This window comes from Myotis yumanensis, unplaced genomic scaffold (assembly GCF_028538775.1).
Source record: "Myotis yumanensis isolate MYYU_CA2020_CCGP unplaced genomic scaffold, mMyoYum1.0.hap1 SCAF_3, whole genome shotgun sequence".
In the NCBI taxonomy this organism is placed as follows: Eukaryota; Metazoa; Chordata; class Mammalia; order Chiroptera; family Vespertilionidae; genus Myotis; species Myotis yumanensis.
In genome coordinates this window covers 40,300,035-40,318,245 of record NW_027223754.1, presented here as the reverse complement: position 1 = coordinate 40,318,245, position 18,211 = coordinate 40,300,035, and the positions used below count along the sequence as shown (strand labels likewise).

Sequence of the window (18,211 nt, the reverse complement as noted above, 5' to 3'; positions counted from 1 at the left end):
AAGCAACTTGCTCAGAGGTCTTAGCTCATCAGTGGCAAAGCCATGGCTCACTCCAAACCCAGGCCAAACTGGTTTTTTCCCCCTTCATTTCATACTTTAAAAATCCTTCTTCAACCTTACATGATTATTCACCCATGATTTGTGATGTTCCTGTTATTTGTTTTATATGTAACTGTTACCTTTAGTTATAATTTATTTCAGTACATGATTTAAGATGGGGCTCCAACACTGTTGTTGTACAACATCATTTACTGAATGGTACCCACCACATTTGACTCCTCCCATGATACCCCCTAAATTCTTACACACAGAGATATTTCTGGGTTTTCTCTTCCATACCACAGACCTCTATCCTGTCCTTGGGCCTGCATGACACAAAACTATCACATTTACCCCAAGATTACACTTAGGGAAAGATCACTCTAAGAAGCATATGTTCATAGGGTAGTTTGAACCTCTTTTCTAAAACAGATTTCACAAAGACAAGAAAAAATATTTTATGTGTTCTCAGCCTATCATAGAAATTGCTCCCAAAATTGGCAACTGTATTTCTCAAAACTTCTCTACCTCTTTCCTAAAACTTGTCCCTCTTTGCCCAAGCTGCTTTCCTTCCCCTTTGCCTATCTGGGCATCCTAAGCATTACTCAGTCTCTCATTCTTTTCTGGAAAAAAAAAGTCCTTCTTATGTCTGTATCTTCCAGGTACAGTTCAACTCTTCATAAATCCTTTCCCTATACACCAGTTCTGTCATTTCATCTCCCTCAATTTTCGGAAGCAACCATTTGACCCTTTAAATTTGCTCCTTTGTGCTATTATCCATCTTTTAATAGATGACTGACCTTTCTACCTGTTTAGATCATAAAACCTACAGGGCAAGGGCTGCTCTAACAAAATAGCATTATCTTTAGCACCCAGCAAAGAATCCCAGCACAAAGCAGGCACTCAATAAATGTGGATAAAGATTTCACAATTCCTTCCTTCCCTTTTCAAATTCAAGGCCCTCCCATCTCCTAGTATTCAAAAAGACTAGAAGCCAAAGAAATAGAACCTGTTGTTGATTATCTAGTTGGAGATGGGCCTCCACCCTGCTTCCTGTATTTTGGGATATTTCTGTTTGTTAGGACTCCACCAGAGGGTGGAGAAAGACAGTGAGGTGAAGCTCAGGCCAGTTCAGTTGCTGATTTACTAACATATCTGATTTAAAATTACAGCCAAAATGAGGTTTTATGTTACCAGAGCATTTCAAAGAACACCACTCGGGTCTCACATTACCTCAGATAATACTGGAATCTTGAGCTGACTGAACTGGGTGGGAGGGTGAGGAAGGCCCAAGCACACACTCTGAGAGATTATCATTCCACACCTTCTGTCCATCCTCCTCCAGTAACACAAAGGAAAACTTAGTAATGACCTGACTTGGTTCCATTTCATTTTGTTTCATTCCGTTCCATACTGTTAGATCCCGGCAGGGGCTTGCCATGGAAGGAGAGTTTGAAACTGAACATACTGAGATAGGATCAGTAAGGAAGCCGGCAGCCAGATGACTTGGGCATCAATACCCAAGAGCATACAGTCGGCAAACCAACGAAAAGAGCTGTGTCACAATACTTAAATCTTTCCGAGAAACGATATTTTTAGGCCTTGAGGGGTATACTGTTATATCTAGGCCATTCTGATGCTATCTTTAATACATTGAGAGACCCAAGGTAAAATGCCTTCAGGAGCTCCAAAAGCAGTCACAACTCAACTCTGCTCTGGGAATTAATTCTAGTTTTTATTCTGAGCTTGCATATTTTGAGCATGCTGCCCTCCTGCTGATTCTAAATCATGGAAAGCTCATTCTGGGATCTGTAAAGATTCTTCTTTCATTACCCAAAATCATAAATTACCTTTCCTGCAGTAACTATTACTGGAATGTTACTAGTAGTACATCTTCTACTCTTATAGAAGCAGCCTGATAGTGGGGAAAGGAACTCTAGAAACAGTTCTGTAAAGCCCCCTGTTTAATAGAACAGGAGTCCTGAGGTTCAGAGAAGTTAGGCCATAGCACAAGGTGACTTAATTAGCTGGAAGAACATATGCCAAGCACTAAGAGCTTCACCTATATTGCTCATTTAATCTCCCAATAGCCCTATAAATTAAGTGCCATTATTATCTCTACTCTAAAGATGAGGAAACTGAGCACAAAGTTAAGTTATATGCCTAACATTGCATAGCTGATAACAGGTAGAGCTGGGATTACAACCCAGGAGTTGTGTCTCCAGAGCCTATGCTCTGAACTACCAAATCTCTAGGATTAAAACCTGAGATTCTTTTTTTTTTTAAAATATATTTTATTGATTTTTTACAGAGAAGAAGGGAGAGGGATAGAGAGTTAGAAACATCGATGAGAGAGATCGACCAGCTGCCTCCTGCACGCCCCCCAGTGGGGATGTGCCCTTGACCGGAATCGAACCTGGGACCCTTGAGTCTGCAGGCCGACGCTCTATCCACTGAGCCAAACCGGTTCGGCAAACCTGAGATTCTTGACCCCACCAAAGGTTCACTCCATCATAAATCATTCTAAGACTCACAAAAGAATAAACCACATTTGAAAAGGTCTGCAAACCATGTTGGAACCTGATTAGAACAAACTACTAATCAAATTAGTAGTTTCACCCTAGCTGGTTTGGCTCAGTGGATAGAGCATCGGCCTGCAGACCAAAGGGTCCTGGGTTCAATTCCAGTCAGGGGCACATACCTTGGTTGCAGGCTCCTCCTTGGCCTGGGCCCTGGTCAGGGCGCATACAGGAGGCAACCAATCGATGTGTTTCTCTCACTCACATTGATGTTTCTCTCTGTCTTTCCCTCTCTCTTCCACTCTCTCTAAAAGATCAATGGAAAAATATCCTCGGGTAAGGATTAAAACAAACAAACAAAAATTAGTAGTTTCTTAAACAATCTGGAAAAACTGAATAGTATATCAATAGATGATTAACTTTATCATAATGGCACTATGTAATTATGTAAGAAAATATCCCTATTTTTAATAATACATACTACGCACATAGGGGTGAATGGACAGGAGGCTTGGAACTCACAATCACACAAAAAAAGAAAAAGAAAAAGAAAGAAAAGGAACAGCTGAAACAAGTCTGCCAAATCTTTTTTTAAATATATTTTTATTGATTTCAGAGAGGAAGGAGAGAGAGAGAGAGAGAGAGAGAAACATCAATGATGAGAGAGAATCATTGATTAGCTGCTTCCTGCCCACCCCCTACTGGGGATTGAACCTGCAACCCACGTATGTGTCCTAACGAGGAATCGAACCATGACCTCCTGGTTCATAGGTCTATGATCAACCACTGAGCTACGCTGATCCGGCTGGCAAATCTTGATAATTACTGAATCTGGGTGATAGAGCATGAGGGTTCATTATACTATTCTCACCACTTTTTGTTTATTTTCAAATAAGTTCATGTAAAACCATTTTTAAAAGTCCACAACCTAAACATATAAAAAATAAGCTATGAAGCAATGAAAAATTTATGAGCATATCTCACTTTTACATTTTAAAGTCTGTTTGTTAAAAGGCAGCCTTTATAACCCACTGAACTATTTAATTTTGTTGTTTCTGAACTCACACCAGCCACTCATCAATACTAGAAGCATGGGAAGAGCTAGTTAAATCGATATCCTGTTCGTTTTTTCTTTTAGTCCATCTGCAAAACTGCTTTATTAGTCAGCTAGTTAAGAATATTTAATGAGTGTTTATTATGCTGGAGGCATTGTATTAGCGCTGACACAAGTCGTCAAAGACAGAGCAGAGTAATATTTCCATCCAAGCATAGATCAATGGACCACAGGATTCCAAAGCCTGGCTTGGTTGTGGCTCCGCTTCCTGCATGGATGAGAATTACTTTCTTAGATCCTCCTAGCATAGCTGAGCCAGAGCCTGTGCAGCAGATGCACCTGCTGTAGCTTCCTGGCAGACCCTGGGGAGTAGCAAGAGGGAGGCAGAGTACCTGGCATGGGGGGAGGGAAGTGAGGTTTATGGGTAATTTTTAGTATCTGTAAGCTACCCCAAATTCCTCCTTCTGCAATGCAGAACCATTGCAATGCATTTCCCTTTCAGGGGGAGTCTTGCACTCACCAGACCAGGCCCACCTACTTTTCTGCATTTTACATTTGTTTCATCAGACAAGTGATCACAGATAAACAACCCTAGGGACTGAGACAACCGCCAGACTTCTGGCTGTTCATGCTTGAGGGTATCCAGGGAAAACTGATCTATTATTAAAAGTGTCATAAGGTGACACAGTAGAAGTATGTCACACACAGGTATGAGCACTAAGTCACTATCCGTAGGCCATCCTTCAAAAGGAAGAGCAGATATCCAAGGACTGTGGAACATCAGTAATTAGCAGTGTTGCATCTCTGTTGGCACTTCTGTGCTCAACCTAATGGCTTATTAAACTAATACCTCCTCTTCAACCCTGGCCTCCAGCACTTTGAAAATTATGGCACAGTCCTGTTTTCATTTACTCTTCTTTTGCCTCAGATCCCTGATGAGGACAGTAGCCCCCAGTTTAAAGAACTAAGTCTCGTGTGAAAACAGAAAAGGTGCCACAGATGTTTGTGGGCTTTATCCTTAACATATACATTTTGTCTGAAGTTGGGAAGATGCAGACATCCTACTTAAAAGCCAAAGCAACAGAAGTTAGCTCCGATTATGGATGAGATGCCAGGTTATGGTCTTTTGCCAGCTCCTGCTCTGCTCCTTACCATCAGCAGATCAACTTCAGTAAAACAGAAAAAACTCAATCCTTATTTATTATGGAACAAATTGGAGTTTTCAGAATCTGGAGTGAGTTGGCAGAGCTAGCAATTGAGAGAAAAATCAAACCAAGCCAGCTGAATCTGGATATCAGCGAAACTTCATCTCCAATCTCCACAAACATCATCCATGTCATCCTGGGTCTGCCCAGGAAAGGGATCTATCTGCCACCAAAAAGATGCCCCAGCCCCTGTGGTAGGACCCTGGCACTCCATCCTGATAATACCCCACACACAGAGCCACAAAGTCCAGAGAATCACTTCCAAGGCCCATCTTCTTGCATTGTTCCAACCAACACCACAAGTCACCCACCCACAAACAAGCCCCTTTCAAGAAAACAAACAAAAGTGACAAGGCAAGTTGCTACTAAAAGTTTCCAGCTGCCCCGGACAGCACATTGCTGCTCAAACATCGCTCCTCTCCCCCATGCCACCAAGTGATCAGGCATACTGCATTTCCAGATACAGCAGGAACAGCCCTGCCTGTGGAAGGTGATTTAAAACTTTATCTCCCTCACATCCACGGACCTGTTCTCTAAAGACCTTCTGCTACAACCAGGTTAATCTCGGAGTTGCTTGCTTCAAACTTCGTAGTAATTTACACGAAACTGAAATTACCAAGGGTTCCCATCACGCCCCCTATCCCTTCGTAAGAAGAGGCCAAACATCAGGATGCCGGCTAGAAGAAGGGGATGGAGAAAAGGATGAAGAGCCCCTTCCCTACTGGAGTTCGGCCCAGCCAAAAGGTCCGCAGGGCCAACTCCAACCCTGGGTTGCGGACTGGAAAAGAAAGCCCCCACCTCCACTGCCCTGCGCCCCTCCAGGAGGCAGGTGCCAAGCCCCTCCACATGCCGAGGGGAAAGTGGGTGTGGGAGGGCTTGGGGGCTGGGGGAAGGACAGTCATTTCCCAAGTGGCAGAGGAGGTAAACTGCCGGGGGGTGGGGGGGCGCGGAGTGGCGATCTCCCCCCTGCCCACCCCCCGGGAAGGGACAGCAGTGGGAGAGGACCCCCGGACACAGGTGGGGTCTGGAAGTTACCGCTCCTCTAGTACCGTCCCTTCTCCCCTGTCCAACGCCCCCCGCCCCCTTTCCCACCACATCTTCATCTTTAAGACCCAGCAGCGTCGGCTGCTCCAACTCAGCCCGACCCACTTAGAGGAGCTTGGAGGGGATCGCCGCCCGCCCACCTCCCGCGTCCCCGCGCCCCTCGCCCCGCACTCACCAGAACCACCGAGCCGCGCACGACCTCCGACACGCTCTGCCGCAGCTCCGCCGCGGTGCCCGGCTTGCTCAGCGCCCGGGTGAACTTCCGAGTCTCCGCCGAGGCGGGGGGCAGCGACAGCTGCGACATCCTCGCCGCCGTCGCCGCGCCAGCTCCCGAGGTCCGGCCGGGCCGCGCCGCCGCCAGGTGCGCCCTGGGCGCCCCGCCCGCCCGTCCGCCCGAGGCTCCCAGCGCCGCTGCCTGCGTCCCGCGCCGCGCCCTCCGAGCCCCGTCACGCTCCCAGGCGGCCCCCTCGGCGTCCGCAGCTCCCCGCGTCCGGAGCGGCGCCTGAGCTGGCGAGGGGGGGGGTCACCGTGCCTGTGGCCGCAGCGGCAGCGGCTCCCCCATGCCACCAGCCTCCCTCCGCGGCCGCTCGCCGGGCCGCCTCCTCGGGGCGGGGTGTCCGGCGCGGCGCGGGGCGGGGCGGACGGAGGAGGGGCGGGCGCGGCGGGGCGGGCGGGCCCCGCAGGGCTGTCCGGCCCGCAGGGCACGGCGCGGGAGCGAGGCAGCTGGACGCAGGTAGCGAGCCGTGCGGGCCGCCTGCGGGGCAGGTGGGGACTTCAGGGGGCGCCTCCTTTCAGGTCCGATGCTCCCCAAGCCGCACGCCCGACCACCCAAGGCAAGGGCCGCACACGCTGGAGAAGGGCGAATACCCGGGAACCGGCGCCTGTGCCCTGGGACTCTGGGATCCCTGCCCGTGGAGCCCCCCAGCGTCCTGGGAACTGCAGTCAGCCTCAGGGTCCAGGTTCGGGGGGCACCACGCCCCCCTGTGCGCCTTGGGGGGTCGGAAGTTTCAGGAAAGTGGCCTTCTTGCAGCACCCAGGGAGCACTGGGCCGTCCAAAGCTGTGGTGGTGGGGAGCCGGACGGAGCGCACCAGACACCCCTGGGGGCGCTCCTCGGCCTAAATCCACCATTTCACCCCCGAGGCGTCGAGCGAACTGTGGGCAGCCTGGGGAGCCTAAGGAGCACCCCGGGAGGACGTCGTAGGCCGGGACCATTGCTACCGAGTCACGCAGACCTCCGCCGGCCAGGGCGACCTGCTGCGTCACCTTGGACGGGATCAGAACTTTTGAACCGCTCCTATTTCTTCTATAAACTAAGGCCAATCATCTGCAAGAGGCTTAAATGATACGATGCGCCTCTGCCGCCCCTCCGTGGCCTGGCCAGGCTGCCAAGCGCGGGGCCCAGGAAACCCTGAAGCGCGGGGTCTGCGAACCCAACGTGACCCCAGAGCTGGCGGCTGCTAGCGACAGCTCCCACTCTGAGGATCCTCTTCACATAGCCTTCGCCGCTTTTCCAACCCAAAAGGCACCCACCGCCTTTCCTCTTTTTCCCCTCTTTTTTGAGGACACTCGGCAGCCTAACCGTGACCCCGCCGCGTAGGAGGTGCGCCGGGAGGGAGAATTTGCGCAGGGCCCTAGGCGCATGCTCAGTGGATTGGGTTTGGATTTGGATTTGGGTTTGGGCGGGTCCGGGGCAGGGAACCTCTTTAAGAGTGCTTCTGATGATTGGCCAGTTTGCGCGGGCCACGCCCACACCCTGCTGATGGACGGCTTTTTACCTGCCAGATCGGCTTACTAGGCGCGCGGTGGCAGCTCGCATCCGGCGTTCAGGGGAATCCTGGTCGCTCCTCCTGCCCGAGTGTCCAGGGGCCTCGTAGCCGCTGTTACTGCGGGGAGGGAGGCCCCATGGCGTCCCACCCTGCCAGAAAACCAAACACTGGCCTAAAGCGGAATCTTAAAGTGGTAGAGAAAACTGCCAATCCAGTGCTTGAAACAAAACACCGCCATTCAGGACTTAATGGGCAGGTCTGGCACATAATAAGACTGGAAGTCAGGCATGCAGTCAGCACTCAATAAGCGATTGCTGGATTGGACTGTGTTCCTAGTGAATTGGAACGAAGAATGTGGCACTGAGTGAGCCTGACAGACTGAGAGATAAACAAAGCAAATAATGTGTGGATAACAAAAACAGTCACACAGTAACCTATTTCCGCTATGAAATCAGGCAATGGCCTAGAACAGGAGTGGGGAACCATTTTTTGCCAAGGGCCATTTGGATATTCATAACATCATTCACAAGCCATACAAAATTACCAACTTACAAATTAGCCTGCTATATTTGGGGGGAGGGGGGGGAAGGGGGAGGGTTGTTGTTTTTTTAATTATTATTTTTTACAATATACCCAATAAATCTATTTAAACATTAATATTTCAAGAAAAAGCCTGTTATATTTGATCAAACATTTAATTAACTCATCCCTAATGCCTGGCAGGGACAGAACAAATGATTTTGTGGGCCTTATACAGCCCTCAGGCCCAATGTTCCCCACCCCTAGTTCCCAGGCCTCTTCTGTTCCAAGAGTAGATTGGGTGACCCCAATAGTATAGGGAGGTACAGGCCAGCCCTACCCTGCCTTTCATGGGGACCCTGTGCTGTTTTATATGACCATCCACACCCCAACTTTACACCTCTGAGCTACACTGGTGTACGTTAGCTCACTTCTTAGAACTGCCAGATGCTAGTCTGAGAATTCTAAATTAAGATTTCCCTTTGAGTTTCTGACTTCTGAAGAAGTCCCAAACAGCACAAACCTTTATCCACTATGTTAACTTGTATCACTAATCATTATCTATCTAGATAGATAGATAGATACTCTCATATTTCATATATATATGACAACAAAAAGCACACAAGGTTGTGGGTTTTCTTTTTTGTTTTTAAATTTTAGCTATTGTGGTTTGTTTTTAATTTTTTTATTTACTGATTTTAGAGAGAGAGAAACATTGGTTTGTTGTTTCACTTGTTTATGCATTCATTGGTTGTTTCTTATATGTACTTTGACCGGGATCAGACCCACAGCCTTGACGGACCCCGATCACACCTGGTCAGGGCATTTCCCTTTGTTTTGTTTGGTTTAAGAAAAGAGCACTAATAAGTGGAAAGTGAAGAGCTCCACAACCTTCTTTTTTCTTTTTCTTTTTCTTTTTTTAGTTTACTTCAGAGAGGAAGGGAGAGGGAGAGAGAGATAGAAACATCAATGATGAGAGAGAATAATTGATCAGCTCCAACCTCCTAATTTCGTCATCATCTCTACCAGCTCTAAATTCTGTGCTTGCTAGCTGACTCCTTGTATTCTAGAATTGGCAGATTTTCATTTAGAAAGCTGGGGATGGCATTGAAGGTGCTGACAGGAGTCACTGGCAGTGTCTAACCAATTGCAAGCTCTTACAGTCAAAGAAGGAGGCATGGAAATGTAAACTAAGCCCGGAAAGACTGATGTTCCCAGCAACCTAGAGTTGAGACCCTCCTTCCTGGTAAAAGTGTGCTGTTAACAAATGGAACATTTCTCATGTTTAAGTTTCAACAGAAACTTGGTCCTACTGTTATGGGTTGGATTGTATCCTCTCAAAATACATATTGAAGTACTAACCCTGGTACCTGTGAATATGATCTTATTTGCAAATAAGGTCTTTGCAGATACCAAGTTAAAATGAGTTTATACTGGACCAATATAACTGATGTCCTTATGAGAAGAGACACAGACACAGACACACAGGGAGAAGGCCGTGTGGTAATAACGGGCAGAGATTGGTATGGTGCATCTACAAGTCAAGGAACACCAAGGATTGCTGGCAAACACCAGAAGCTGAACCAGACAAAGGATTCTCTCCTTGAGCCTTTGGAGAAAGTATGGCCTTGTGCTGACAATTGATTCTGAACTGTAAGAGAATAAATTCTGTTGTTCTAAGTCACCCAGTTTGTGGTACTTTATTACAGCAACCTTTGGAAACCAATACACTTACCAAAGACTATTTTTTTAAATCCCCACCTGGAATTGTGGGAGTTCTTATTCCTGGAGAGAGGCAGTCACACCCTTACAGAAGGAGCAGCAGCTCCAGGCACAGGCACTTAGTGGAATAGGAATGGATAGTGTGTACGGTGTGTTCGAAGATACATCCATCCACTTTAGCTTGAGGAGTAATCCAGTCTTGGTTTTCCCAAAACTATAACAAGAAAGTTTTCCTTTAGTTGAGGATGAGACCAGTAGGTAGTGGAGATGAGATACAATTGCAGCCTGTTTGGAAAATATGCATATAAATGACTGCACTATGCTCAAATATTTGTAATTCAAATATTATGTATGTTTAATTAGCCACTTACTGCATTGTTCTCTTGTTAGGGTTGCCATACGACAGTGATGGCGAACCTTTTGAGCTGGGCGTGTCAGCATTTTGAAAAACTCTAACTTAACTCTGGTGCCGTGTCACATATAGAAATTTTTTGATATTTGCAACCATAGTAAAACAAAGACTTATATTTTTGATATTTATTTTATATATTTAAATGCCATTTAACAAAGAAAAATCAACCAAAAAAATGAGTTCACGTGTCACCTCTGACATGCGTGTCATAGGTTCGCCATCACTGCTATAGGATTTATATGTGTCTTAATGATACATAATTATTATAAAATCTTTTCCAGGAATATCTTGAAAGAGTACATCTGTTTTTAGCATAAATATAAAGTAACCTGTAAAGATTAGTCAGGCCTATGGATTGTAGCATCCAAGAAAGTGCTGAGGAGGCTTTCACGCTTTATTTTATCCTTACATTAATTGCAAATTTAAAATAAGCGTCTATTAATTTTATACCTCATTTTTTCCTATGAAAGTTAAACCTATAAAAAAGATGAACTCTGTTGTATATAAGGCATTACTGGAGATAAAAATGTATAATAATAAAATTCTGAAGTTTCTTATAAGCTAATGGTAAATAGACTTGGGGTTTTTATTGTGGTAAAATACATGTAATGTGAGGTTTACTATTTTAACCGTTTTTAAGTATACATTTCAGTGGCATTAAGTACATTCGTATTGTTGTGCAACCATTATTAACATCCATCTCCAGCACTTTTTTCATCATCCCAAACTGAAATTCTCTACCCATTAAACGATGATTCCCCCCTTTCCTCAGTCCTGGCAACCACCATTCTATTTTCTATCTCTATGAATTTGACTACTCTAGGTACCTCATGTAAATGGAATCATACAATATAATTCTTTTTGTGAGCTTATTTCACTTAGCATTTGTTGGAATTTCCTCCTTTTAAGGCTGAACAATATTCCATTGTGTCCACACACCACATTCTTTTTTTATCAATTCATCCATCAATGGACACTTGGGTTTCCCCTTTTGGCCATTGTGAATAACACGGCTGTTGTTATAAACATGGGTGTGCAAATGTTTGTTTGGGTCTCTGCTTTCAATTGTTTTGGTGTATACTCAGAAGTGGAGTTGCTGGATCATATGGTAATTTTATATTTAATTTTTTTTTGAGGAACCATTACACTGTACTTCATTTTCTACATGTTTCATTGTATCTGTTTTCTAAGAACATTGGTTAATTTATTTAGAAAGCAAGCTTTTTAAAATGTTACTAACATCAATAGAAGACACAACCTTTTCTTCAAAATAAGGCATCTGGGGAAAGGTATGCAATTAATCTAACAGATAAGTTTACAGACACCATTTAGGGTTAATAGTATTGGAGGAATGTAACCCCCTCTTTCACTTCTATTTTAGTCAGAAGAGATTCCTAGAAGAGATGAAATATGAGGCCTTTAAGCAATTATTGAGACCAGGGCCTCTCAAACTTTATAAGGCATATAAGTCATCTGGAGATCCTGTTAAAATGCAAGTTCTGATTCAGAATGTCAGGCGTGGTGCCCAAAATTCTTCAGTTTTATCAAGCTCCCTGGTGATGTCAAACTCTTCACAAATGCAGGTGGTGCTGGTCCACAGACCACATTATGTGAGTGGCAAGCATTTAGACATCCATTTCCAGCAGTAGGGAAAACTGCAGACCCTTAAAAATCCTCCAACTGGCTCCTCCTCCTCCAACACCATGGCAAACAGGCAGCAGCTGGGTGAGCCAACTCTGAGCTGAGTTGAGGGGGAGGTGGGCTGGGAGTAGGGACCTCTGCTTCCCTCTCTAAGCCTCAGTTTTGGCATCTAGAATATGGGCATGACAACCCAGTTACTGGCTCCTGTCAACCCAGGTGCTCAGGAAGCCAAGGCCCAGTCTGGACTCATTAGCAGGGAAGGCCCCGGGAGTTAAGGGTGGGACTGGGTTACATGAAATTCACTGGTGATAGATTAAGGAGTGGGGAGAAAGCAAAGGGGGGCGGGGGGAGGGGGAATTGGATAAATAGTGAAAAAAAATCCTCCAATTGACCTTCAAAATTTAAGGGGAAAGAAAACCAAACACTCGATAGGAAAATGGACAGAACTCATAACCAAACAATGCACAGAAAAGATATAAAATGACTGGTCAGCACTATCCTGATAAATACCATCCTACTTTTTATATTTAGGGTTGATTTAAGCCCCACAAATTAGACATTGCTAGTTTTGTTTGATATAGTCACTATTTGGTTAGATATGCTCACATATTTATTAGTTTATTTGTTTACCATTCTTTTTTCCATCCCAAGTTTTTCATTTGGGATCACTTTTACCTTACCCAGAAATAAACCCAATGACAATTTTGGTTCCTATGTAGTTTATTCCTTTACTAGAGGCCCAGTGCACGAAATTCATTCATGGGAGGGGGGGTCCCCTCAGCCCAGCCTGCACCCTCTCCAATCCAGGACCCCTCGGGGGATGTCCGACTGCCAGTTTAGGGCCAATCCTCTCACAATCCGGGACCGCTGGCTCCTAACTGCTCACCTGCCTGCCTGCCTGATCACCCCTAACCGCCTCTGCCTGCTGGCCTGATCACCCCAACTGCCCCCTCCCAGCCTGGTCACTGCCCCCTGCTGGCCTGGTAGCCCCCAACTGCCCCCCCCCCCCCCCCACCGCCAGCCTGGTCACCCCACGCAGCCTGCTGTCCTGGACAATTTGCATATCCCTCTATTATTAGTACAGTGGGGCCTTGACTTACGAGTGTCCCGACTAACGAGTTTTTCGAGATACGAGCCGTCTCTCAGCCGATTTTTTGCTTTGAGTTGTGAACTAAAATTCGGGTTACGAGCCAGCTTCAGATACCCCACCGATAGTTGGCGCAGCGAACATCACAGTGAACGCCACAACATCAGCCCAGCATCATGTGTCTCACTCGTTCACTTTTTGATTTGACATACGAGTAATTTGAGTTACGAGCTCCGTCACGGAACGAATTAAACTCGTAAGTCAAGGCCTCACTGTATAGATAAATTTCTAAACATGCAAATTCTTCCCTCATTATGCTGTATCATGAGTGCATGGAAGAAGTAAAACAGTCACTGAGCCATTGGTGTCATAACCAGACTTCCTGTCCTAATCTGTTCTCTCTGAAAAACTGCAGGCAACTTGGTTAGATACCCATTCTCAATACTTCTGGCATCCAATAGGCAGAGATAAAAATCCAGCTGCATCAACAGCCCTTCTGAATAAATGAAATTTGCCATTAAAGTAAAGGAATAGTTAAACTGTAATATATAAGCAAAATGTAAGGAATTGTTAGTAAAAGGATTATATTAAATTATAAAGATTGTTTTTAAGTAAGTGATCTGGGGACAGAGAACAGGGAACCACAAGATATTTCTTGCTTCAGATTTTTTCCTTTTATCCTATTTTGACTCTTTTCTCAGTCATTGAAATATTGCTTAGATAATTTAGAATGATCTGTCTTTTTCTAACATCAAAGTACAAATTGAAAACATTCTATTATCTTTCACATAAGGAATGTACTTAAAATGACATTTAGAGAGAGCATTAGGAAATACTCATCTCTGTAAAACATTAAATTTATCCTCATCTTTTGTTAATTGACACAAATTTATTCAGTCAACAAATATTTACTGAGAATCCACTATGCACTAGACACAATTCTTAGTACAGAAGATATAGCATGATTTTTAAAAGATCAATTTTCTTTGTGGAGCTTACCTTCAGGTGCAGAAGACAACCCATACAAACGTATTTTGACAAAAGCAAGAGCTAAGATAACTAAGCCAGGAAGGGACTATGATTTATTTTGGATGAGGCGGATTAAAATGTAAGTAGTATGGCTGGGGAAAGTCTCAAAAAGAAAGGATTGGGCTGAAACCAGCTCTCCAACATCCCCCAGGGGGTCCTGGAGTGCAAGAGGGCACTCTGCAAAGTTCTGCAAAGTTGTTGTCATACATGGTGTGGAACACAAATGCAAGTGTGCAAGAAATTAGATTCAGGGCCAACAGTGCCCCAGCAACAATATAACCCACGGCCAAAGGTGGAATCAGGCTCCTTCCTCTCTGGTTTCGGGATGCATCACCCAAGAACCGCCGCTGCCAAGTCACTGCAGCTCGACAGCTCCTGCACTGAGCATCTGCCCCCTGTGTTCTAACTATGACCATGGAAGTAGTCATGAAGAGAAGAATTGAGGCCCTGGCCAGGTAGCTCAGTTGGTTAGAGCATGGTCCAGATGTGCCAAGATTGCAGGCTCAATCCCCAGTCAGGGCACATACAAGAAACAACTGATGAGTGCATAAACAAGTGGAACAATAAATCAATGTTTCTCTCTCTCTCTCAAATCAATAAATAAATGAAAAGAGGGGAATTGATTCAGTGATACTGTGTGCTTGCCCAGCAAAACCAAATCCCCAGCCAGATCTTAAAAATAGCCCTAACCGGTTTGGCTCAGTGGATAGAGCGCCGGCCTGTGGACTCAAGGGTCCCAGGTTCGATTCTGGTCAAGGGCATGTACCTTGGTTGCGGGCACATCCCCAGTAGGGAATGTGCAGGAGGCAGCTGGTCAATGTTTCTCTCTCATCAATGTTTCTGACTCTCTATCCCTCTCCCTTCCTCTCTGTAAAAAATCAATAAAATATATTTAAATATATATATATATATTAAGGTTTCACACCCATTAAAATGGTTCCTCTTCCTCCTTCTTCCCCCCATCCCGCCCACCAAAAAAATCCAGGAAATAACAAATGTTGCGAAGGATGTGAAAAAATTGGAATCCTGTGTACTGTTGGTGAGAGTAGTGCAGTTGCTGTACAAAAAAAACAAAAAAACAAAACAGTATGGTGGGGCCTTGAAAAATTAAAAGTTGAACTACCATATGATCTAGTAGTTCCACATCTTGGTATATATACAAAATAATTGAAAGCAGGGTTTCAAAGAGATATTTGTACACCCATGTTCTTATCAGTATTATTCACAATAGCCAAGAGGTGGAAACAACTCAAGTGTCCAATGATAGAGGAATGAATAAGCAGAATGTATCCTATACATACAATGGAATATTATGCAGCCTTAAAAAAGAAAGAAATCGCACACATGCAATAACATGGATGGACTTTGAGGACATTATATTAAGTGAAATAAGCCAATCACAAAAAGACAAATCCTATATAATAAAAGGGTAATATGCAAATTGACCCTAACAGCAGAACAACCGCTGGACCAGTCACTATGAGGTGCACTGACCACCTCTTGGTCCCTTTCCCTGGCCAGCAGGCTCCGATCGCCTGATGGCCACTCACAGCAGGGGCAGGGTCGGCAAGCTGGCAGAAACAGCCAACCTCTCAGTCCCTTCCCCTGGCCATCAGGCACTGATCACCTGATGGCAAATGGGGAACAAAGGGTGGGTGGCAGTGGGGGACAGGGCCAGCTGCGGGCAGCTGGGGAAGATGACCCTGATCTCAGGCCAGGCCTAGGAACCGTACCCGTGCACGAATTTTGTGTTCTGGGCCATTAGTGCATCTATAAAATGCCTTTTTTCCTACAATTTTTGTTTGCATACACCCTTATAGTCTCTTCAAGACAATGATTTTTGTAATATTTTTAATAGAAGGAATAGAAAGAAAATTCAGTCTTTCTTTAAGCACCCTTAATTGAATTTTTATTATTGATAACTTAGAAAAGTTTCTTTTAACTTTGCCATAAGTTGTTAGTAATGTCTTGTAAAACTTTCTTGGATGTTGTCAAATTTCCAAGAAGAAGTTTCTTTCATAAAATAGCTGTAATATTTCAGTGCATTTTAAAGTTTGTTGTCAATGTCTTCCAACTGGCAGTATTCAATAGCCAGTTTGTCATTGACATCCTCGTTGTGTTGGAGTATTAAGAGTTTTATGTTCTTATCAATGTCAATATTTCCTGTTTAATTCATAAGAACTTAAAATTATTTTCCAGTTAGTGATTGCAATTCACAGTTTTCAAACAATCCAAATACCATCTATTTCTCCTGATAGAATGTCCCTTCCTCATAGCGAATGATTGGTTTTCGTATGATCTGAAAGTTTTGTGTTATGTTTTCCTTCTGATCCCAGAAAGCTTCTACTGACTTCATCACTCCTCTTAACTGTTTTGTTTCCATTAATTTTAAGAAATGGAAAATAAGCTACCTTTATGTACATTTAAATAGTTTATAGTTTCTCATTATTTCATTGAAATGTTCCAAAACATCTTTCTAAATTCCATCTTTCTAAACTGAAGGATCACAAGTTCGATTCCAGTCAAGGGCATATGCCTGGGTTGCGGGCTTGATCCCTAGTGGGGAGTGTGCAGGAGGCAGCCGATCAATGATTCTCTCATCGTTGATGTTTCAAGCTCTCCCTCTCCCTCTCCCTTTCTTTCTGAAATCAATAAAAATGTTTAAAAAAAATAAATTGCAGTTAATATGGTATATTCCCAACTTAACTTTCCTTTAGCAAATCTCAAAACTGTCCATGAAGGAGCTTGAGATGGAAAGACACTGTGGGCTTAACAGCCTGCAGTTAAAATACCCTGCTTCCATAGATTTTTAAAAATGTAAGACTATATGAGTACATGACTAGGACTGCTTCCAACGCTTTGGAAAGAGCAGTGCACACCCGGGCCCTCAGAATTAGGCAAACCCACTTCTGCCTCCAGCCCCAATAGAGCTGCACCCTAGAAATAATGCCCAGAGAACCAGGCCAGCAGTTTGCTAATTGTTGAGCCATACGTTAATTTTACTGTTTTATAACTGCCTCCTGTCAAACTCCTCCTACTCCTGCTATAATTGGGTGTAACGAAGACTTCTTCCTTTCTTCCTATCCCTCCTCCTCCTCTTGCTGGCTGCCTTTCCACTCCTCTTGCATTCTGGGAAATCATGCTCTGGAGCCCTGCGGCTGCTGACAGATTTCATTAACCTGACGGAAATGTTTCTCCTTCTCAGGCCCTCCTTTGGCTGCTGCCAAATTCCTCTCAGCCTCCCATGGTGCAGAGTCTCAGCTCGGGTCTACACTGACCGAGAGCCGCGGTGGCCAATGTGCCCGTGAGAGCAGGTCAGTGGGTGACAGTCAATGGAAATACAACCCCGTGCCCCGCATGCCCGCCCCTTTAATTCACACAAAGAAAATCTATTTTGACCAATGAAAATAACAATACAACTTAGAATTCCCCAAATATGATCTCAATTTTCGGCCACTCTTTGCCTTTCCGTGTATCTTTGATATCACATGAGTGAGCTGAAGATTCGGGAGCATGAGGCTCTAAAATGAGGTGACATTCAAACTGTCAGGTGCATTATCAGCACCTCATAACTGCAGTTTTTAGAATATGTAAAATAGAATTACACTCTCAATACTACGAAATGATCATTTCAAACAGTAGCCTGCTCATAGAACTCTTATTTTTAAAATTATTTTGCACTTTTATCTATTGTTTTAATTTTTTTATCAGAACAATTTATTGATAATGATTGGTCAGCTTTTGTTGTTGTTGTTAAATATATTTTTATTGATTTCAGAGAGAAAAGGAAAGAGAGAAACATCAATGATGAGAATCATTGATCAGCTGCCTCCTGCACGCCCCCTACTGGGGATGGAGCCCGCAACCCAGGCATGTGCCCTTGACCGAAACGGAACCTGGGACCCCTCGTCTGCAGGCTGCCGCTCTATCCACTGAGCCAAGGAGGCTAGGGCTGGTCAGCTTTTCAACGCACAAGGCACCAGTAAGTAGTCTCTAGTGAGCAGGAGAATTTTTAAAATAAAAAGATAAGATTGAACAAGATCAGGATCCAAAGACAGTGGTTTACCAAATCAAAATAGGAAATTCACTTCCACTTCATTGGTAGTACAAATTCTGGTCTTCTTTCTCAATTCATCTGCTCCATTTACTCTTCAGAGTCCTCAAATAACTGCA

At 44.5% G+C, this 18,211-nt stretch overlaps 1 protein-coding gene across 6 annotated transcripts in view; it reads right to left on the bottom strand.

Annotated features, from left to right (window-relative positions):
* The window catches only part of DOCK9 (dedicator of cytokinesis 9), a 270,967-nt gene extending 264,787 nt beyond the window's left edge, over window positions 1-6,180 (bottom strand). For all 6 annotated transcript variants that reach the window (XM_070408667.1, XM_070408674.1, XM_070408682.1 and 3 more), the window contains exon 1: window positions 6,037-6,180. In XM_070408667.1, the coding sequence (XP_070264768.1) occupies window positions 6,037-6,165 (129 nt within the window). In that variant the 5' untranslated portion in view covers window positions 6,166-6,180. The remainder of the gene's footprint in view (window positions 1-6,036) is intronic.
* Between the last annotated feature and the right edge of the window lie 12,031 nt (window positions 6,181-18,211).